The 17413-nt window shown below is 48.5% G+C and overlaps 1 protein-coding gene across 1 annotated transcript in view; it reads right to left on the reverse strand.

The window, feature by feature from the left end:
• Positions 1–17413, reverse strand: part of LOC117354637 (zinc finger protein 850-like) — a 35445-nt gene that overhangs the window by 8669 nt on the left and 9363 nt on the right. The window contains exon 3 of the mRNA XM_033932464.1: positions 14847–14966. Within this exon, the coding sequence (XP_033788355.1) occupies positions 14847–14966 (120 nt within the window). The remainder of the gene's footprint in view (positions 1–14846; positions 14967–17413) is intronic.

The raw sequence follows: 17413 nt of genomic DNA on the forward strand, positions 1-17413 counted from the left end.
CAGCATCCAGCCCTCCCTCCCCCCCGCCACCACTTCCTGTTTCTAGCGAGGCGGGCTGCGTCAGAGGGGACGGGTTATCGAAGCGCGAGCCAGCTGCGGAAGTGGTGGTGGTGGGCGGCCTCAGGTATGAGTTTGATATTAGGATGGTGGGGTGGGGAGGCCTGAGAGCGAGCGTGCGCGCACAGGGAGGAGACGGGGAGAGACGCGCTGGACTGGCAGGGGGTTGGAGAAGCGGAAGAGGAGAGACCGGTCTCCAATTGCGTGTGAAGAGAGGGGGGCTCTTGGAGTGTGAGGCCAGCGGAAGACGTGTGACACTCCCCCTGTGCTTCCCTCCCCCTTCTCCCCCGCAGAACAACTTCCGAGGGAAAACACAGTGCGACTCATTGAGTTCAGTAGATTTAACCTGTTGGACTTGGCTGATGCAGCATAAACACCAACCTCACCTTCTCCTCAAATTGACAGGGCTCATTCACTACCCAAATACCTCCCTTCGCACTCATCCAGTATGCTTCCGACCCAGACTCCTCCCCTCCTCCCACTAGACATATATTACTCGCCAATGTCTTAGCAAACTCACTAATCATTCCTTACTGTCTCTCCCACTAATTAATGTTCCCACTAACCCAATTCCGTTCCTCTCTCCATCTGATTCACACTCTCCCAATCCCTCCATCCACACTTACTTTCCAACCACTACTCCTGATCAGACACTCTCTCTCAGTATGACCCAGATTCTCTACTGCCCTGGCTCCATGTGACACACACATTTCAAAACTGTTTCCCATCCTTGACTGCTGTGACATTCACTCAATTGCTCTTTCCTTCCACTGCTCTGACAGACACCAAAACTATCTCCCTCCTCCCATCCAATTCATTTGTTTCCCAACTTCTCCCTCAGTGACCACTTTCAAACCTCTATCCTCACCCATAAACATCCTTTTTTTTTACTGTATCTCCCCAACTGCCCTGCTCCCATTCCACCCACAATCTGGCACACTTACTCACCTGACTGCCACCTTTCCTAGAATTCAGCACACTCAATTCCAAGCCACTTCACTCCTCCTCACGGATCTGACACAACTGCACAGGGAAATGGAGGGGGAGGGAATGCTGATGTGGCTACTGCACAGGGAAGTGCAGGCTCCCTTACTCTTCATGCTCCCCCCCTCTCTCACAGAAAGTCATTTTGTCGTTGCCACCGCCCCCCCCCCCCAACACCACACAAACCTCCTCCACACACCTGAACCCCCGTTGAACCTCCCATCTGACATTCCCACTGCGGTGTGACAATCCCATCCAAACCTCACTTTCCGCTCGCTTAATTCCTTGCCTACACCATCCCTTCTCGCATTCTAAAAAAAATACAAACTGCTGCACAGGAAAATGCACAGGGGAAGAAATGCTGCAGCAGCTGCTGTACAGGGAAGTGGGGAGGGAGGAAAATGCTGCACAGGGAAGTAGGGAGGGGGAAATGCTGATGCACAGGGAAATGGAGGGGGAGGGAATGCTGATATGGCTACTGTACAGGAAAGTGGACAAGGGGAGATAAATGCTGCATAGGGGAAGGAAGAGAGACAAATAGAAAGAAAGACAAATAATAGGAGGGAGAGAGACAGAAAGAAAAGAAGAAAGACACAAGGGCAGGGAGTGAGAAAGAAAGAAAGACAGACATACATATATTCTAGCACCCGTTAATGTAACGGGCTTAAAGACTAGTAAAGTATATTGCTGAATCAGAGTGCAAGAACTCCGGCAAGATAACCTGTATGGGATTTTTGCTTGTGTATTTTGATTTTGCCTTTTACAACTAAATTTGTTTTGCCAATATTTGCCTTGTATGCTTCACCTTTTTGGGACCACCAAGGTCAGAATAAAACTTTGATTCTTTATTTGAGAACGTTGTCTGAGTGGTAATAACTTGGAGCCAATATTGACCCTTGCCTCCCAAGCCTAGGCAGTCACCTAGGGCTAACTAGAAGACCTGAAGATACCCTTGTTATAGGGGACACGCCAGAATCCCAGTGTTTGTCACAAGATAGCTCTGCGCCGAGGAGTATTGGTGACAAGTTTGGTATCAGGAGTGCGGATCTGGTACCTCTTCAGGTGAAGATTGGGAGTGCAAAGGTGGAAAATTTTTTTTTTTAACCTACTCTTTTTGTGGTTGCATGTTTTGAATTGGGGTTTTTTTTTTTTGATGACTATTACATCTTGCCTGTACTGGAGTGCAACATTTGTTGGTTCATCGGAACCGGGATTACAAAATCACCGGAGCGGAAGTAGCTTAACACTGCAGTACTGAGGAAGGATATTGAAACGTGCACTCCCCTATACACCCCCATAACCCTTTTGTACTGGCACATAGGTGGCTCCTCCAGCCATAAGGGCTATTGGGGTGATAGATAAGTGGGTCTAGGGGATTCTGGAGGTGGTTTTGGGGGGGGGCTCACCGTGACCTATAAGGCATCAGTAGTGAGATGATGACATGGCACGCTTTTTGTGAAGTTCACAGCAGTGCCCTGTAAGGTACCCTACTATTTAGGTGCCATGTCTGGGTGTTCAGTCTATCACTTTGCAGACCCCTCCCACGTCCAACAGGGCTTGTTCTAGACGTTTTTGACTTGCATGAAAAGTTGGACGAAAATGTGGTATAAAGATGGACGATTTAGCGGCTTGGACGATCAGATTGGCAGGACGTATATTTAGACGATTTTCAAAATGAAAAAAAATTTGGAAAAATTTGTAATTTTCAAAAAAGTGTCCTAAGCTGTTTTTTTACTTTGGACAACTTGCAACTTAGATGAAAACGGACTTAGACGTTCCTTTCGAAAAATAAGAGAACAAGAGGGCATTCGGAAAAGTTGAAAGGGGACAGATTCAAAACAAATGCTAGGAAGTTCTTCTTTACCCAACGTGTGGTGGACACCTGGAATGCGCTTCCAGAGGACGTTATAAGGCAGAGTACTGTTCTGGGGTTCAAGAAAGGATTAGACAAATTCCTACTGGAAAAGGGGATAGAGGGGTATAGATAGAAGATTACTGCACAGGTCCTGGACCTGTTGGGCCGCCGCGTGAGCGGACTGCTGGGCACGATGGACCTCGGGTCTGACCCAGCAGAGGCATTTCTTATGTTCTTATGCCTTGGATACTATTTGGGTGATTCTAAAGAATTTCCAGGCTCTGTGGGGTATGATGAAGATGCAGTATTTTAAGCAAATTTGAAGTATGCAGTAGTTTGATTCTATAATATATATATATATATATATATATATATATATATATATATATTCTAATTATATATATATATATAATTAGAATCAAGAGCAATACATTTCTGAAATTATTTTCTAGTATATATAAATATAAATAAATAAATTATATATATATATATATATATATATACATACATATACTAAAAAATAATTTGAGAAATGTATTGCTCTTGATTCTAATTTTAAGGAGCATATAGTCCTTGCATTCAGTAATATTAATGGACTTATTTTTTTTTTTACTCTGAATTGTGTGTCAGGCTGGTATATTTGTCCACAATGTAGACCAGTGTCTGGATCCTTTACCCTATTTTAGTTACATTCTATATAACACTTTGCCTTTAACTAAATACAAACTTAATGCTACTTTCCTTTGTTACCTGTACATAGTTTTAAGTATAAAATGCTGGCAATCATGATTTTTTTTCCCCACATATTTTCACAAAGGTTCTGTCTCAGAAGACATTTTCAGCAACAGTCTCCCGGAAGAGGTGTCTGAATTCAAGAAAGCCTGGGATAGGCCCATAGGATCTCTTAAGAGAAAGAGATAATGGCTACTGCGGATGGGCAGACTGGATGGGCCATTTGGCCTTTATCTGCCATTATGTTTCTAATTTCAGTTTTCGGCTGAAAGTGTTTAGACATCTGCAGTAGCAGTTTCAGATGAAACTGAAAAAAGCAGTTTCAGTCGGCCTATGGGCACAAGTAGACAAAAGAACTTTGAAGAATGGTCTGTATTAGATATGTTATGAACTGTGGTTATCAGGAAGTTTCTTCCACGATGATGAATGTAAAATTATGTCCTACCTGTTAATTTTCTTTCCTTTAGAAGCAGCAGATGAATCCAGAGACCAGTGGGATATAGCTCACATCGACCAGCAGGTGGAGATAGAGAACTGATTTCCAGTTGGCTTTATAGCCTGGTGATCCTCCTGTTGAATCAGTTATGCATATTGCCCCAGCATCCCAGTAAAGGAGCATGAGCCGTCAAACCAAAGGAAAAAACTTCATTCCAGTGAAAAATCTTGTAATTAGAAATGTAAGAAACTAATAATAATCACCAACAATCTCCCAACCGAACTCAGAATTTCGAAGAACAAGCGAAAGAGTGCGAGAGAGAGAGAGAGAGAGAGAGAGAGAGAGAGCCCATCTGGGTGGGGCTCTGGATTCATCTGCTGCTTCTAAAGGAAAGAAAATTAACAGGTAGGACATAATTTTACATTCCTTTGCAAAGCAGCAGATGAATCCAGAGACCAGTGGGATGTAGCAAAGCAAACTCAAACTGGGTGGGAAGCCAAAGTCGCCTCTGCAATCACCGAAGCGCCAAAACTTGCCTCCGCACAGGCTGCCACGTCCAGCCGATAATGCTTAGAAAAGGTGTTCCCTGACGACCAAGTGGCCGCCCGGCAAATTTCCTCCAAAGACATACCACCGGACTCTGCCCACGACGTTGCCAACGCCCGAGTGGAATGTGCACGAAGCTGTTCCGGCACGATCTTCCCTGCCAACAGATAAGCCGACGCAATAGCCTCTTTTACCCAACGAGCTATCGAAGCTTTTGACGCCGCCATCCCCTTGTTTGCACCTGCAAAAACCACGAAGAGATGATCCGACCGGCGAAAGTCGTTAGTCACCCCTAAATAATGAAGAATCATACGGCGTACATCCAGTAACCGTAATAACGCGAAACGCGCCCCCCAATCCTCCTTCTGAAAGGCCGGGAGGAATAAACTCTGGTTCACATGAAACGAAGAAACCACTTTCGGAAGAAAGGACGGTACCGTCCGCACCGACACCCCAGCATCCGAAATGCGCAAAAAAGGCTCCCTGCAAGACAGCGCCTGCAGCTCCGACACACGTCTTGCAGACGCCATAGCTACCAAAAATACAGTCTTTAATGTAATATCCTTTAGCGTCGCCGCCGACAGCGGCTCAAACGGCGCCGCCTGCATCCTAGTGAGTACCAGCTTCAAACTCCAAGCTGGACAGGTGCGCCGTACCGGCGGACGGATATGGTGAACCCCCTTAAGGAATCGCACCACATCCGGGTGAGATGCTTCTGACGAGCGCGACACCCGGCCTCTATAACATGCAATGGCCGCCACCTGAACCTTAATCGAGTTATAGGCTAACCCTTTAGAAACGCCTTCCTGTAGAAAAGACAGAATAGCCGCCAGAGACGCCTGGAAGGGCGCAATACTCTGCTTCCCGCACCAAGTCTCAAAAACTTTCCACACTCTAGCATAAGAGGTAGAAGTAGACATCTTCTTCGCTCGAAGAAGAGTGGCAATAACCTGATCCGAATAGCCCTTTTTAGTCAACCGCGACCGTTCAATAGCCAGGCCGTAAGACCAAAGTGGGCCGGATTGTCCATGGAGATTGGACCCTGGGTCAGCAAGTCCGGAGTCACCTGGAATTTCAACCGATCGCCCGACGCGAGTTGCATCAGATCCACGTACCAAGACCGACGCGGCCAATCTGGAGCCACCAGGATCACTCTGCCCTGAAAGAGAGCGATGCGTTGTAAGACTCGACCGATCATCGGCCAAGGGGGGAATACATACAGAAGGGAATTCGGAGGCCACGGGAGAGCTAAAGCGTCCACCCCCTCCGAGCCCTTCTCTTTCCGTCTGCTGAAGAACCGAGGCCGCTTTGTGTTGCGGGATGAGGCCATAAGATCCATGTCTGGCAGCCCCCACCGAAGGACCAGCAGTTCGAACGCCCTTGGAGACAACTCCCATTCGCCGGGATCGAGACGATTCCTGCTGAGGAAGTCCGCTTGAATGTTTTCGCGACCCGCAATGTGTGCTGCTGAAAGAAGCGGAACATGCCTTTCCGCCCACCGAAACAGCAGCATCGCCTCTTCGGCTAATTGAGGACTCCGAGTTCCCCCTTGACGATTGATATATGACACCGCCATGACACTGTCCGAAAAGATCCTGATCGGCTGGTCCCGAATCATGGCCTGAAACTCTCGTAGCGCAAGCCTTATCGCCCTCAGTTCCAACAAATTGATGGAACAGTGTGCCTCTCCCGAGGACCACACTCCCTGCACGGAAGCTTGCCGGCACTGAGCCCCCCATCCTCGGAGACTGGCATCTGTCGTAATCACGACCCAATCCGGCGTCGCTAGCGGCATGCCCCGGAACAGATGGACCTCGGTCAGCCACCAGTGCATGCCGCGAGCCACCCGCGGACTCCAACGGAGCCGGCGACAATAGTCCAGAGAAGCCGGGGACCACCGAGAAAGAAGCGACATCTGCAGGGGCCTCATATGGAACCGAGCCCAGGGAACCACTTCCAGAGTCGCCACCATCGAGCCTAGAACCTGAACATAATCCCAAACCCGAGGATTGGGCGACCCGAGAAGCCCTCGAATTTGAGACTGTAATTTCTCTCCCCGTTCCCAGGGAAGAAACACCATTCCTAGGCCAGTTTCGAATCTGACCCCCAGGTGCACCAAAGACTGAGAAGGGGACAGAGAACTCTTGGGAAAGTTGACGATCCACCCTAGCGACTGAAGGAGCGAGATTACCCGTTGAGTTACCTCCACACTCTCTTGCCTGGATGACGCGCGGATTAACCAGTCGTCTAAGTACGGGTGAACCCGAATCCCTTCTTTGCGTAAAAAGGCAGCCACCACCACCATCACCTTCGAAAAGGTGCGGGGAGCCGTTGCCAGGCCAAAGGGCATAGCCCGAAATTGATAATGCTGGCCGAGGATCGCAAACCTCAGAAACTTCTGATGCGGAGGCCAGATTGGAATATGGAGGTACGCCTCTTTGAGATCGAGGGACGTGAGAAACTCTCCCGGCCGTACGGCCGCAATCACCGAGCGAACCGTTTCCATCCTGAAATGGCGAACACTGAGAAATTTGTTGACTGCTTTTAGATCCAACACTGGCCTGAAGGAACCCCCCTTTTTTGGAACAACAAAATAAAGGGAATAAATACCGCGGCCTACCTCCTCCGGCGGTACCGGTACTACCGCCCCTAGATCCAGGAGAATTTGAAGAGTTAAGCGGACCGACTCTCCCTTGGCCGCTCCATTGCACGGGGATACCAAGAAAGAATCGGCGACGGGAGCGGCGAATTCTAACTTGTACCCTTCTTGAATAATATCTAACACCCAACGATCCGACGTGATCTTGGCCCACTCCGCCCAAAACGCCGACAGGCGTCCCCCTAGTGGAAAAGCAGAGGGGGCCAAGACCCCGTCATTGCGGAGCGCGACTTGCCGGGGTACGAGCTGGCTGACCGGAAGCGGGTTTCGTCGTACGAAAGGAACCTCTCTGTCGCCCCTTAGGTCTAGCCGAAGAAAAGGCACCATACGCGGAACCAAAGAACGGTTTCCCAGACCTATACCTCCTCACCTCCCTGAAACGAGGTCTAGATGACGAGGACTTCAAAGGGGGCCTAGGCCTATCTTCCGGTAACCGCTGGGTTTTGGTATCTCCAAAATCCTTTACCAATCTCTCTAAATCTTCCCCAAACAATAAACCCCCTTTAAAAGGGAGTTTCACAAGACGAAGCTTAGACGCCGTATCTGCCGCCCAATGTCGCAGCCATAAAGACCTGCGAGAGACAACTGAAAGCGACATTTGTTTCGCCGAAGCGCGAATAATATCATACAAGGAATCCGCTAAATAAGCTAAACCTGATTCCAAATCACCCAGTTCCGAAGGAACCGCACCTCCGGACTCCATCAAATTATCCGCCATCCCTTGAGACCACTGCAGACAGGCTCTTGCCGCATAAGAGCTGCAGATTGCGGCCTGCAAAGTCACTGCAGCAACCTCAAAAGATAACTTCAGCGAAGATTCAACCTTCCTATCCTGGGCATCCTTTAATGTAACCCCCCCCTCTACAGGCAAGGTCGTCCGTTTGGTAACCGCGGCTACCAGTGCATCCACCTTAGGCAATTTAAATTTCTCAAGTTCGTCCGGGTCTACCGGATACAAAAGCCGCATGGCCTTTGCTACCCGTAACCCGGCATCCGGCGTATCCCATTGAGCCGAGATCAGCTCCTGCATGGCTTCATGCACCGGAAAAGCCTTCGGTGGCCTACGGGTACCTGCCATAAGAGGGTTACCTGAAACTTTCGAATCCACCTGAGAAATGTTTAAACTCAGTAAAGCCTTAGAAATTAAGGAGGAAAGTTCTTCCCGATGGAAAAGCCGGAGCGCGGAAGGGTCATCCACTTCCCTATACTGGGGATCCTCCTCTTCCCACTCTTCTACCTCACCTTCCTCCAACAACTCTGGAAGGGAAAAAGGGGAAACAACCATAGGCTCGTCTGCGGACGCAAGCCTGCGCTTTTTAAATATCGGCGATTTCACAGGAGAACCATCCCCCTTCGCCGTCTCCCCAGCATCCACTTTCAGGGGACCAGGCGGGGGCACAGAAAGCACCGGCAAGTTCCCTGAGACCGGAGGAGCAGGCTGACTGCACTGCAGCATGAAAGCCTTATGCATCAACATAATAAACTCCGGGGTGAATGAGCCCAGGCCAACCGCTGAAGCTCCCCCCTGTTCGGCGCCGGAGAGCGGAGCCCCCGCGCCCTCCCGCACTTCCGACTCCCCCCCCTGCCGACCCCCCTTCGGCCGTGGCAATACCACGCCGTGAGGCCGAGCCGACCGCGAGGGGCGGGGACGCCGAGTGCGCTTCACGGACGCGGGAACTGGCCCCTTCGCCTGCCTGCAAAAAATAATCCTCAGCTGGTGCGTCTAAGCACCCCGCTGAGCACAAGCCCGCCGGTGTTCGACGCTTCCCACAGCGTGAACACCGCTGACGAGCCTCTTCCTCCATCACCACTCCGCCCCTCCCAACCGGACCGGCACTCGAGGTAATCACTAAAACAAATAACTGTAACCAAAGTTCAGTACTCACCACGCTCTCAGCCCGCCTCCCTCAATCAGGATAAAGCTGGTAATTAATCCAAGCTACCTTACCGGGGCACAGCTCAGCACAGGCAGTAACGGTTTTTTTTTTTGTTTTTTTTTTAACTGGAATGAAGAAACTAACGCTGAGAGCAGGCAAACCCTCAATCACTCGGAGGGGAGGGTGGAGCAGGGACCTGGGAGGGCCCAGGTGTAACTCCTAAAGCCGGCACCAATCAGCCAGGCACCCCTATCCAACTGAAGAGCCAAAGGCTCAACAGAGGAGACTATAAGATCACCAATCCACCAGGCACCTTTAGAGTCTAGGAGCTAGAGAAATAGCTCCACCACCGCTGGGAGATAGAGCAAAACTGATTCAACAGGAGGATCACCAGGCTATAAAGCCAACTGGAAATCAGTTCTCTATCTCCACCTGCTGGTCGATGTGAGCTATATCCCACTGGTCTCTGGATTCATCTGCTGCTTTGCAAAGGAAGTAATGACCCCTTATCCAGACTCAGTTGAACATGGCCACAGTCAGGTCAAGTCTGTGTCCACTTTAACTTACAAAAGGGAGAACTATCCAGATAAAGTTAGGACAGCAAACAGACTCTCCTGAGAGGAAAAGGGGGAAGAAAGTCTCAAGGGCTAAACAATTGCTATTCTGGGGAAAAGAAACAGAAACATGGCATCCACTATCTCCTCCTCTCCTTAAAAGATCTCATTTGCCTTTCCCACACTTTCTTGAATTCAGACAGTCTTTGTCTCCACAACCTCTACCAGGAGCCTATTCTACGCATCTACCAACCTTTCTGTAAATAAGTACAGTGGAACCTTGGTTTATGAGCATAATTCGTTCCAGAAGCATGCTTGTAAACCAAAGTACTCGTATATCAAAGTGAGTTTCCCCATAGGAAGTAAGGGAAACTCGATTGATATGTTCCCCCCCCCACAGAGGCCACCGGCGCTGCTCCACCCCCCCTGCAATCCGGCATCCCTCCCCCCCACCGTGATCTGGCATCCCCCACGCACCCACCCACCCAAACACATTGGCTTACTCCCATCTGGCACCAGCACCAGCAGCAACACACAGGACATGCCGGTGATGGAAGATCTGCTCTCTTCCTTGTGCTAGGCCTTGAGCATCTGCGCATGGAAGAAGCGATATGGATTGCTCTGAAAAGAGAAGATGGAACTTCTATCTACGTGGGTGTAGTCTACAGACCTCCGACTCAATCGCAGCAAATTGATACGGATCTGATTGTGGATATCCAAAAGTTTGGAAGGAAAGAGGAGGTTCTGCTGTTGGGAGATTTCAACCTGCCGGATGCGGACTGGAATGTTCCGTCTGCGGAATCGGAAAGAAGGAGGGAGATTGTGGATGCCATTCAAGAGGCTCTGCTCAGACAAATGGTGACGGAACCCACAAGGGAAAAAGCAATATTGGATCTGGTCCTCACAAATGGAGAGAGTATCTCTAATGTTCGAGTGAGTGCTCACCTGGGTAGTAGCGATCATCAAACGGTTTGGTTTGATATAACGGCTAAAGTGGAGAGCGGCCGCACGATACTTAAAGTCCTAGATTTCAAACGTACGGACTTTAATGCAATGGGAAAGTACCTGAAGAAAGAGCTGTTAGGATGGGAGGACATAAGAGAAGTGGAAAGACAGTGGTCTAAGCTGAAAGGAGCGATAAAAATGGCTACGGACCTTTATGTGAAGAAAATCAATAAAAACAAGAGAAAAAGGAAGCCGATATGGTTCTCCAACCTAGTGGCTGAGAAAATAAAGGCGAAAGAGTTGGCGTTCATGAAATATAAAAAAACCCAAGAAGAGGAGAGCAGAAAGGACTACAGGGTGAAACTGAAAGAAGCCAAGAGAGAGATACGTTTGGCGAAGGCACAGGCGGAAGAACAAATGGCTAAAAATGTAAAAAAGGGAGATAAAAATTTTTTCAGATATATTAGTGAAAGGAGGAAGATAAAAAATGGAATTGCTAGGCTAAAAGATGCTGGGAACAAATATGTGGAGAGTGATGAGGAGAAAGCAAATGTGCTAAACAAATACTTCTGTTCTGTGTTCACAGAAAATCCTGGAGAAGGACCGAGATTGTCTGGCAAAGTTACACGAGAAAATGGAGTAGATTCTGCGCCGTTCACGGAGGAGGGTGTTTATGAGCAACTTGAAAAACTGAAGGTGGACAAAGCGATGGGACCAGACGGGATCCATCCCAGGATACTAAGGGAGCTCAGAGAGGTTCTGGCGAATCCTATTAAAGACTTGTTCAACAAATCTCTGGAGACGGGAGTGATTCCTGGGGATTGGAGGAGAGCGGATGTGGTCCCTATTCATAAAAGTGGTCACAGGGATGAAGCAGGAAACTACAGGCCGGTGAGCCTCACTTCAGTTGTTGGAAAAATAATGGAAGTGTTGCTGAAAGAAAGGATAGTGTATTTCCTTGAATCTAATGGGTTACAGGATCCGAGGCAACATGGCTTTACAAAAGGTAAATCGTGCCAAACAAACCTGATTGAATTTTTTGATTGGGTGACCAGAGAGCTGGATCGAGGACATATGCTAGATGTAATTTACTTGGATTTCAGCAAAGCCTTTGATACAGTTCCTCATAGGAGGCTGTTGAACAAACTTGAAGGGCTGAAGTTAGGACCCAAAGTGGTGAACTGGGTCAGAAACTGGCTATCGGACAGACGCCAGAGGGTGGTGGTTAATGGAAGTCGCTCGAAGGAAGGAAAGGTGACTAGTGGAGTCCCTCAGGGTTCGGTGCTGGGGCCAATCCTGTGCAATATGTTTGAGTGACATTGCTGAAGGGTTAGAAGGAAAAGTGTGCCTTTTTGCAGATGATACCAAGATTTGTAATAGAGTAAACACCGAAGAGGGAGTGGAAAATATGAAAAAGGATCTGCAAAAGTTAGAGGAATGGTCTAATGCTTGGCAACTAAAATTCAATGCAAAGAAATGCAGAGTAATGCATTTGGGGATTAATAATAGGAAGGAACCGTATATGCTGGGAGGAGAGAAGCTGATATGCACGGACGGGGAGAGGGACCTTGGGGTGATAGTGTCCGAAGATCTAAAGGCGAAAAAACAGTGTGACAAGGCAGTGGCTGCTGCCAGAAGGATTCTGGGCTGTATAAAGAGAGGCGTAGTCAGTAGAAGGTGTTGATGTTCAAGTTCAAGTTCAGGTTTATTTTGATTAATCGCCTATATAAAACTTTCTAGGCGATGTACAATAAAATACAGGTTATAAAAAACATAATATCATATTAGTATTACAAAACATCCAAAACATCAGCACAAGTACCATATTTTCGCGGATATAACGCGCGCGTTATACGTGATTTTACGTACCGCGCATACCCCTCGCGCGTTATATGCCTGAGCGCGGTATACAAAAGTTTTTAAACATAGTTCCCACCCCGCCCGACGCCCGATTCACACCCCAGCAGGACCGCTCGCACCCCCACCCCGAACGACCGCTCGCACGCGCTCCCACCCGCACCCGCATCCACGATCGGAGCAAGAGGGAGCCCAAGCCCTCTTGCCCGGCCGACTCCCCGACGTCCGATACATCCCCCCCCCCGGCAGGACCACTCGCACCCTCACCCCGAAGGACCGCCGACTCCCCAACAATATCGGGCCAGGAGGGAGCCCAAACCCTCCTGGCCACGGCGACCCCCTAACCCCACCCCGCACTACATTACGGGCAGGAGGGATCCCAGGCCCTCCTGCCCTCGACGCAAACCCCCCCCCCCCAACGCCCGCCCCCCCCCCAAGAACCCCCGCCCGTCCCCCAGCCGACCCGCGCCCCCCCTGGCCGACCCCCACGACACCCCCACCCGCCTTCCCCGTACCTTTGTGTAGTTGGGCCAGAAGGGAGCCCAAACCCTCCTGGCCACGGCGACCCCCTAACCCCACCCCGCACTACATTACGGGCAGGAGGGATCCCAGGCCCTCCTGCCCTCGACGCAAACCCCCTCCCCCCAACGACCGCCCCCCCCAAGAACCTCCGCCCGTCCCCCAGCCGACCCGCGACCCCCCTGGCCGACCCCCACGACACCCCCACCCGCCTTCCCCGTACCTTTGTGTAGTTGGGCCAGAAGGGAGCCCAAACCCTCCTGGCCACGGCGACCCCCTAACCCCACCCCGCACTACATTACATTACGGCTCCCTGGTCAACGACACGCTCGGACCACACATTGCTGCCTGGACTACCAGAACAGTCACATCAAAACTCTAGTTAAGAAGAGACTCCAACCTATACTCTTCAGCGTCCTGCAAAACCCCTGGTGGCCCAATGGGACTCACTGCCAAAGCAGGAGACCCAGCAGAAACCTGCCCATTTTACCAATACAGAGGGAAGGTCACCTGAGTCTACAGACAAGATGGAAGAGCTTCCTGCCAAAACCAGCGCAAAACCCACCAAAAATCTTTCCCAAGGCTTACAACGGCAAAAAGGCCTGATCCACCCCAGCCGCTAAATCAGGCAAGCCAGAAGCAGCTGTAGGGGAATCCCCAGCACTATTGGCAGTAAGGAAAACCTTATTTTCCTGGCCGTCGGCGGCTGGGGAAATCCCTGTATGGGCAGTACGGGAAGCCCAGTCTTCCCCACTGCCTGCTGCCGACTCGCAAGGCACTTGTGAAGGGGATCCCTGGACGCCAGCACCCAAAGTCGCCGAGGATTTGCCTTTGCAGAAGGCTGTAACACCGCGAGCACAGGCTGGCCGCATCGACCTCGCATCTGAAGCACAGTGAGCACCTTTTTCCGTTAAAAGTGTTCAATGCGCAATACCAAGTAAGCTAAAGAAAAAGGTGCCGGTTAGCAATAAAAACCAATTAACAGCAATTGAAGGCTTCCCTTCAGAACGATACTGCCCGGGAATTTATTTTTTTTTTAACAGACTCCACTGGCTCCCTAAGCCATATGCCTTGCCATCAGAAAGCTGTACCAGTCTGGAGAGACGCTGAAGAATAGAGAATTATTGAGTAACAAGCAAATAACTGGAGACAGTACATGTATTTTGATAGAACATATAAGGAAATTATCTCAATCAGTTCTCTTAACAGAACAACAATATAAATTATTACCGAGAACAAAGGAAGCTACCTGATGTGTGGACAAACAGACAAATAGGGGTTAAGGAATCTCTCACAGAGGGGATGAATCTGGATGTTCCTTTGCCACCACAGATGCTCATGTCCCTTCTTTTCCCTGTTCATAATAATGAAATGGGAACATCTGGATGAACAAAGGAATCTACAAGAGTGTGGAGGACATTTGGATGCCGTTAGGAGCCAAACGTCCACACACAGCCTGCACTGATGGGGGGGATGGGAGAGATGAGAGTCTCCTTTCAGTTTTCTGTACTGGAAGTAGGGGTCACAGCGAAGGAATAACACAGGTGATGCTGGTTTTGTCAGTTGGTTGGTAAAGGGAAAAATAGCATCACTTGTGGAATACACAGTTTGCAGCCTTTAATGTGGGAATTGTTGGATGGCTTTGAAGAATTTAACGTAAAAAAAATATAAACAATAAATAAAGACATTTTCACACAAAATGGATATTTGGCCCTCATTTAAGGACCTGAGTATCTCATGAATGCTCAGATAAAGATGAGCCAGGTTTGGCCATTTAGGTTAAAATGCCACACTTTACCCCAGTGCCTCTTATTACCACACTCGCCTGAACAGCTGCTTGTCCCAGGTTCTCTTTCCTCTGATCCTGGCTCATCCCTGACGTACGGCTCTTCCTCTCGTTCAATGTGGGATATAATGTCAGGAGTGACGGAAGGAGAGCCCGTTCCTGGGGAAAGAAAATTTTGCATTAGGTTTCTCAAAAGTATTTATTGTTGGATTCCCTCAAATTCAAGACTCACTGCTCTATTGGAGTGGAGCGAGATAAGAGCTGGCATTATATGGGCATGCTTCGCTGTTTTGGTGATGATACATGCAGTGGCATTTTGGGCAACTTGCAGGAATCTCAGATGCCGCTTCACTAATCCTACTATAAGGCTGTTACAGTAGTCAAAGCAGAGAAAACCAAGGGCCTGAACTACTGAGTGGTAAGTACCCTGGAGATTTCATATTTCATGGAGAGGCTGAATCAAGAATCACTCCGAGTTGTGCATTTTATCAACTATTGCAATAAGGAAATTGTCGATTCTAAGGGATCTTGATATATCAGAAGAACGGTGATTAGATAGAAGTAGGATGCGGGTTTTGGTGACATTGAGGTTCATGAAATAGTTATTTAGCTAGTGTTATCCATAGATGGATCATAGATGGATCAGAAACTGGTTGGCAGGTAGGAAACAAAGGGTAGGGTTGAAGGGACACTACTCTGACTGGAGGAGGGTCACGAGTGGTGTTCCGCAGGGCTCGGTGCTCGGGTCGCTGTTATTTAATATATTTATAAATAATCTAGAAACAGGGACGAAGTGTGAGATAATAAAATTTGCAGATGACACCAAACTATTTAGGGAAGCTCGGACTAAAGAGGACTGTGAGGAATTGCAAAGGAGAATGGGCGACAAAATGGCAAATGAAGTTCAACGTTGAGAAATGTAAAGTATTGCATGTGGGAAGCAGAAACCCGAGGTACAACTATACGATGGGAGGGATGTCATTGAATGAGAGTACCCAAGAGAGGGACTTGGGGGTAATGGTGGACAGGTCAATGAAGCCAACTGCACAGTGCGCAGCGGCCGCTAAGAGAGCGAATAGAATGCTAGGTATAATCAAGAAGGGTATTACAGCCAGGACGAAAGAAGTTATCCTGCCGCTGTATCGGGCGATGGTGCGCCCACACCTGGAATACTGTGTCCAGTTTTGGTCGCCATACCTTAAGAAGGATATGGTGTTACTCGAGAGAGTTCAGAGAAGAGCGACACGTCTGATAAAAGGGATGGAAAACCTTTCATACGCTGAGAGATTGGAGAAACTGGGTCTCTTTTCCCTGGAGAAGAGGAGACTTAGAGGGGATATGATAGAGACTTATAAGATCATGAGGGGCATAGAGAGAGTAGAGAGGGATAGATTCTTCAAACTTTCAAAAAATAAAAGAACAAGAGGCCATTCGGAAAAGTTGAAAGGGGACAGATTCAATACAAATGCCAGGAAGTTCTTCTTTACCCAACGTGTGGTGGACACTTGGAATGCGCTTCCAGAGGACGTTATAGGGCAGATTACAGTACTGGGATTTAAGAGAGGATTGGACATTTTTCTGCTGGAAAAGGGAATAGAAGGGTATAAATAGAGGATTACTGCTCAGGTCCTGGACCTGTTGGGCTGCTGCGTGAGCGGACTGCTGGGCAAGATGGACCTCAGGGCTGACCCAGCAGAGGCATTGCTTATGTTCTTATGTTATATCAACTGTAGGTGCAACTGTAACTCGATAATTGTCTCATTAATGTTATATTTGATCTTAGCCGGGAATTGGATGTAAACGGCACAGAAACAGTAGACAATACCGACACTCTTAAGGAGACTACAAAGTGGCAGGAGAAAGATATTGAATAGAACAGGCGAGAGGATGAAACCTTGAGGAACACCACTGGTAATGAGATCTGTTAGAAAGGAAGGATTGAAACCATTTTCCACTGTGCCCAAAGGGCCAATGGAAAGAAGTTTATTTAGTATCAAAAGGCAGCAGAGATGTCTTGGTTGGTCAAGAGAAAATGTTTGCTTGACTAAAACCTAGTTGGATAAAGCCCAGTAATGGCAGTAGGGTCTCAGTTTATATCCACTACTGTAGAGGAGTGAAGCACAAGATAAGATATGTATTTCTAAATGGAGAAAAGACCTCAGTTTCTTCCAGGGAAAGGAAACAATCACCTGGAGGATCTCTATGTCTGCCGTATACAACTTAAAGCAGCATAGGAAAAAACATCCCTGGTCAAAAACTCCATTATCAAATAATATCTGAAAAACTGTTAGCATACAGTCCAGAACATCACAAATCACTTATCTTTTAGATTCATTCTCCTCCAGGTGGAAATAGAATCAAAACAGTTCAATCAAAGTCCCCACATTGACATTCTTCCAAACGTGGGAACAGATATTGTTGAGACTCCCGACAGGCCCTGTTTCGCTATGAAAAACGCTGCATCAGGGGAGGTCTATTGAAATTTTGAGCTACCGCTTCACAGATTCTCTTAAAAGAGAATCTGTGAAGCGGTAGCTCAAAATTTCAATAGACCATGTGGCACTATACTTTTGAGTGCCACATGGCCTCTATACTTTTGAGTGCCA

The sequence above is a fragment of the Geotrypetes seraphini genome, chromosome 2 (assembly GCF_902459505.1).
Source record: "Geotrypetes seraphini chromosome 2, aGeoSer1.1, whole genome shotgun sequence".
Classification (NCBI taxonomy): Eukaryota; Metazoa; Chordata; class Amphibia; order Gymnophiona; family Dermophiidae; genus Geotrypetes; species Geotrypetes seraphini.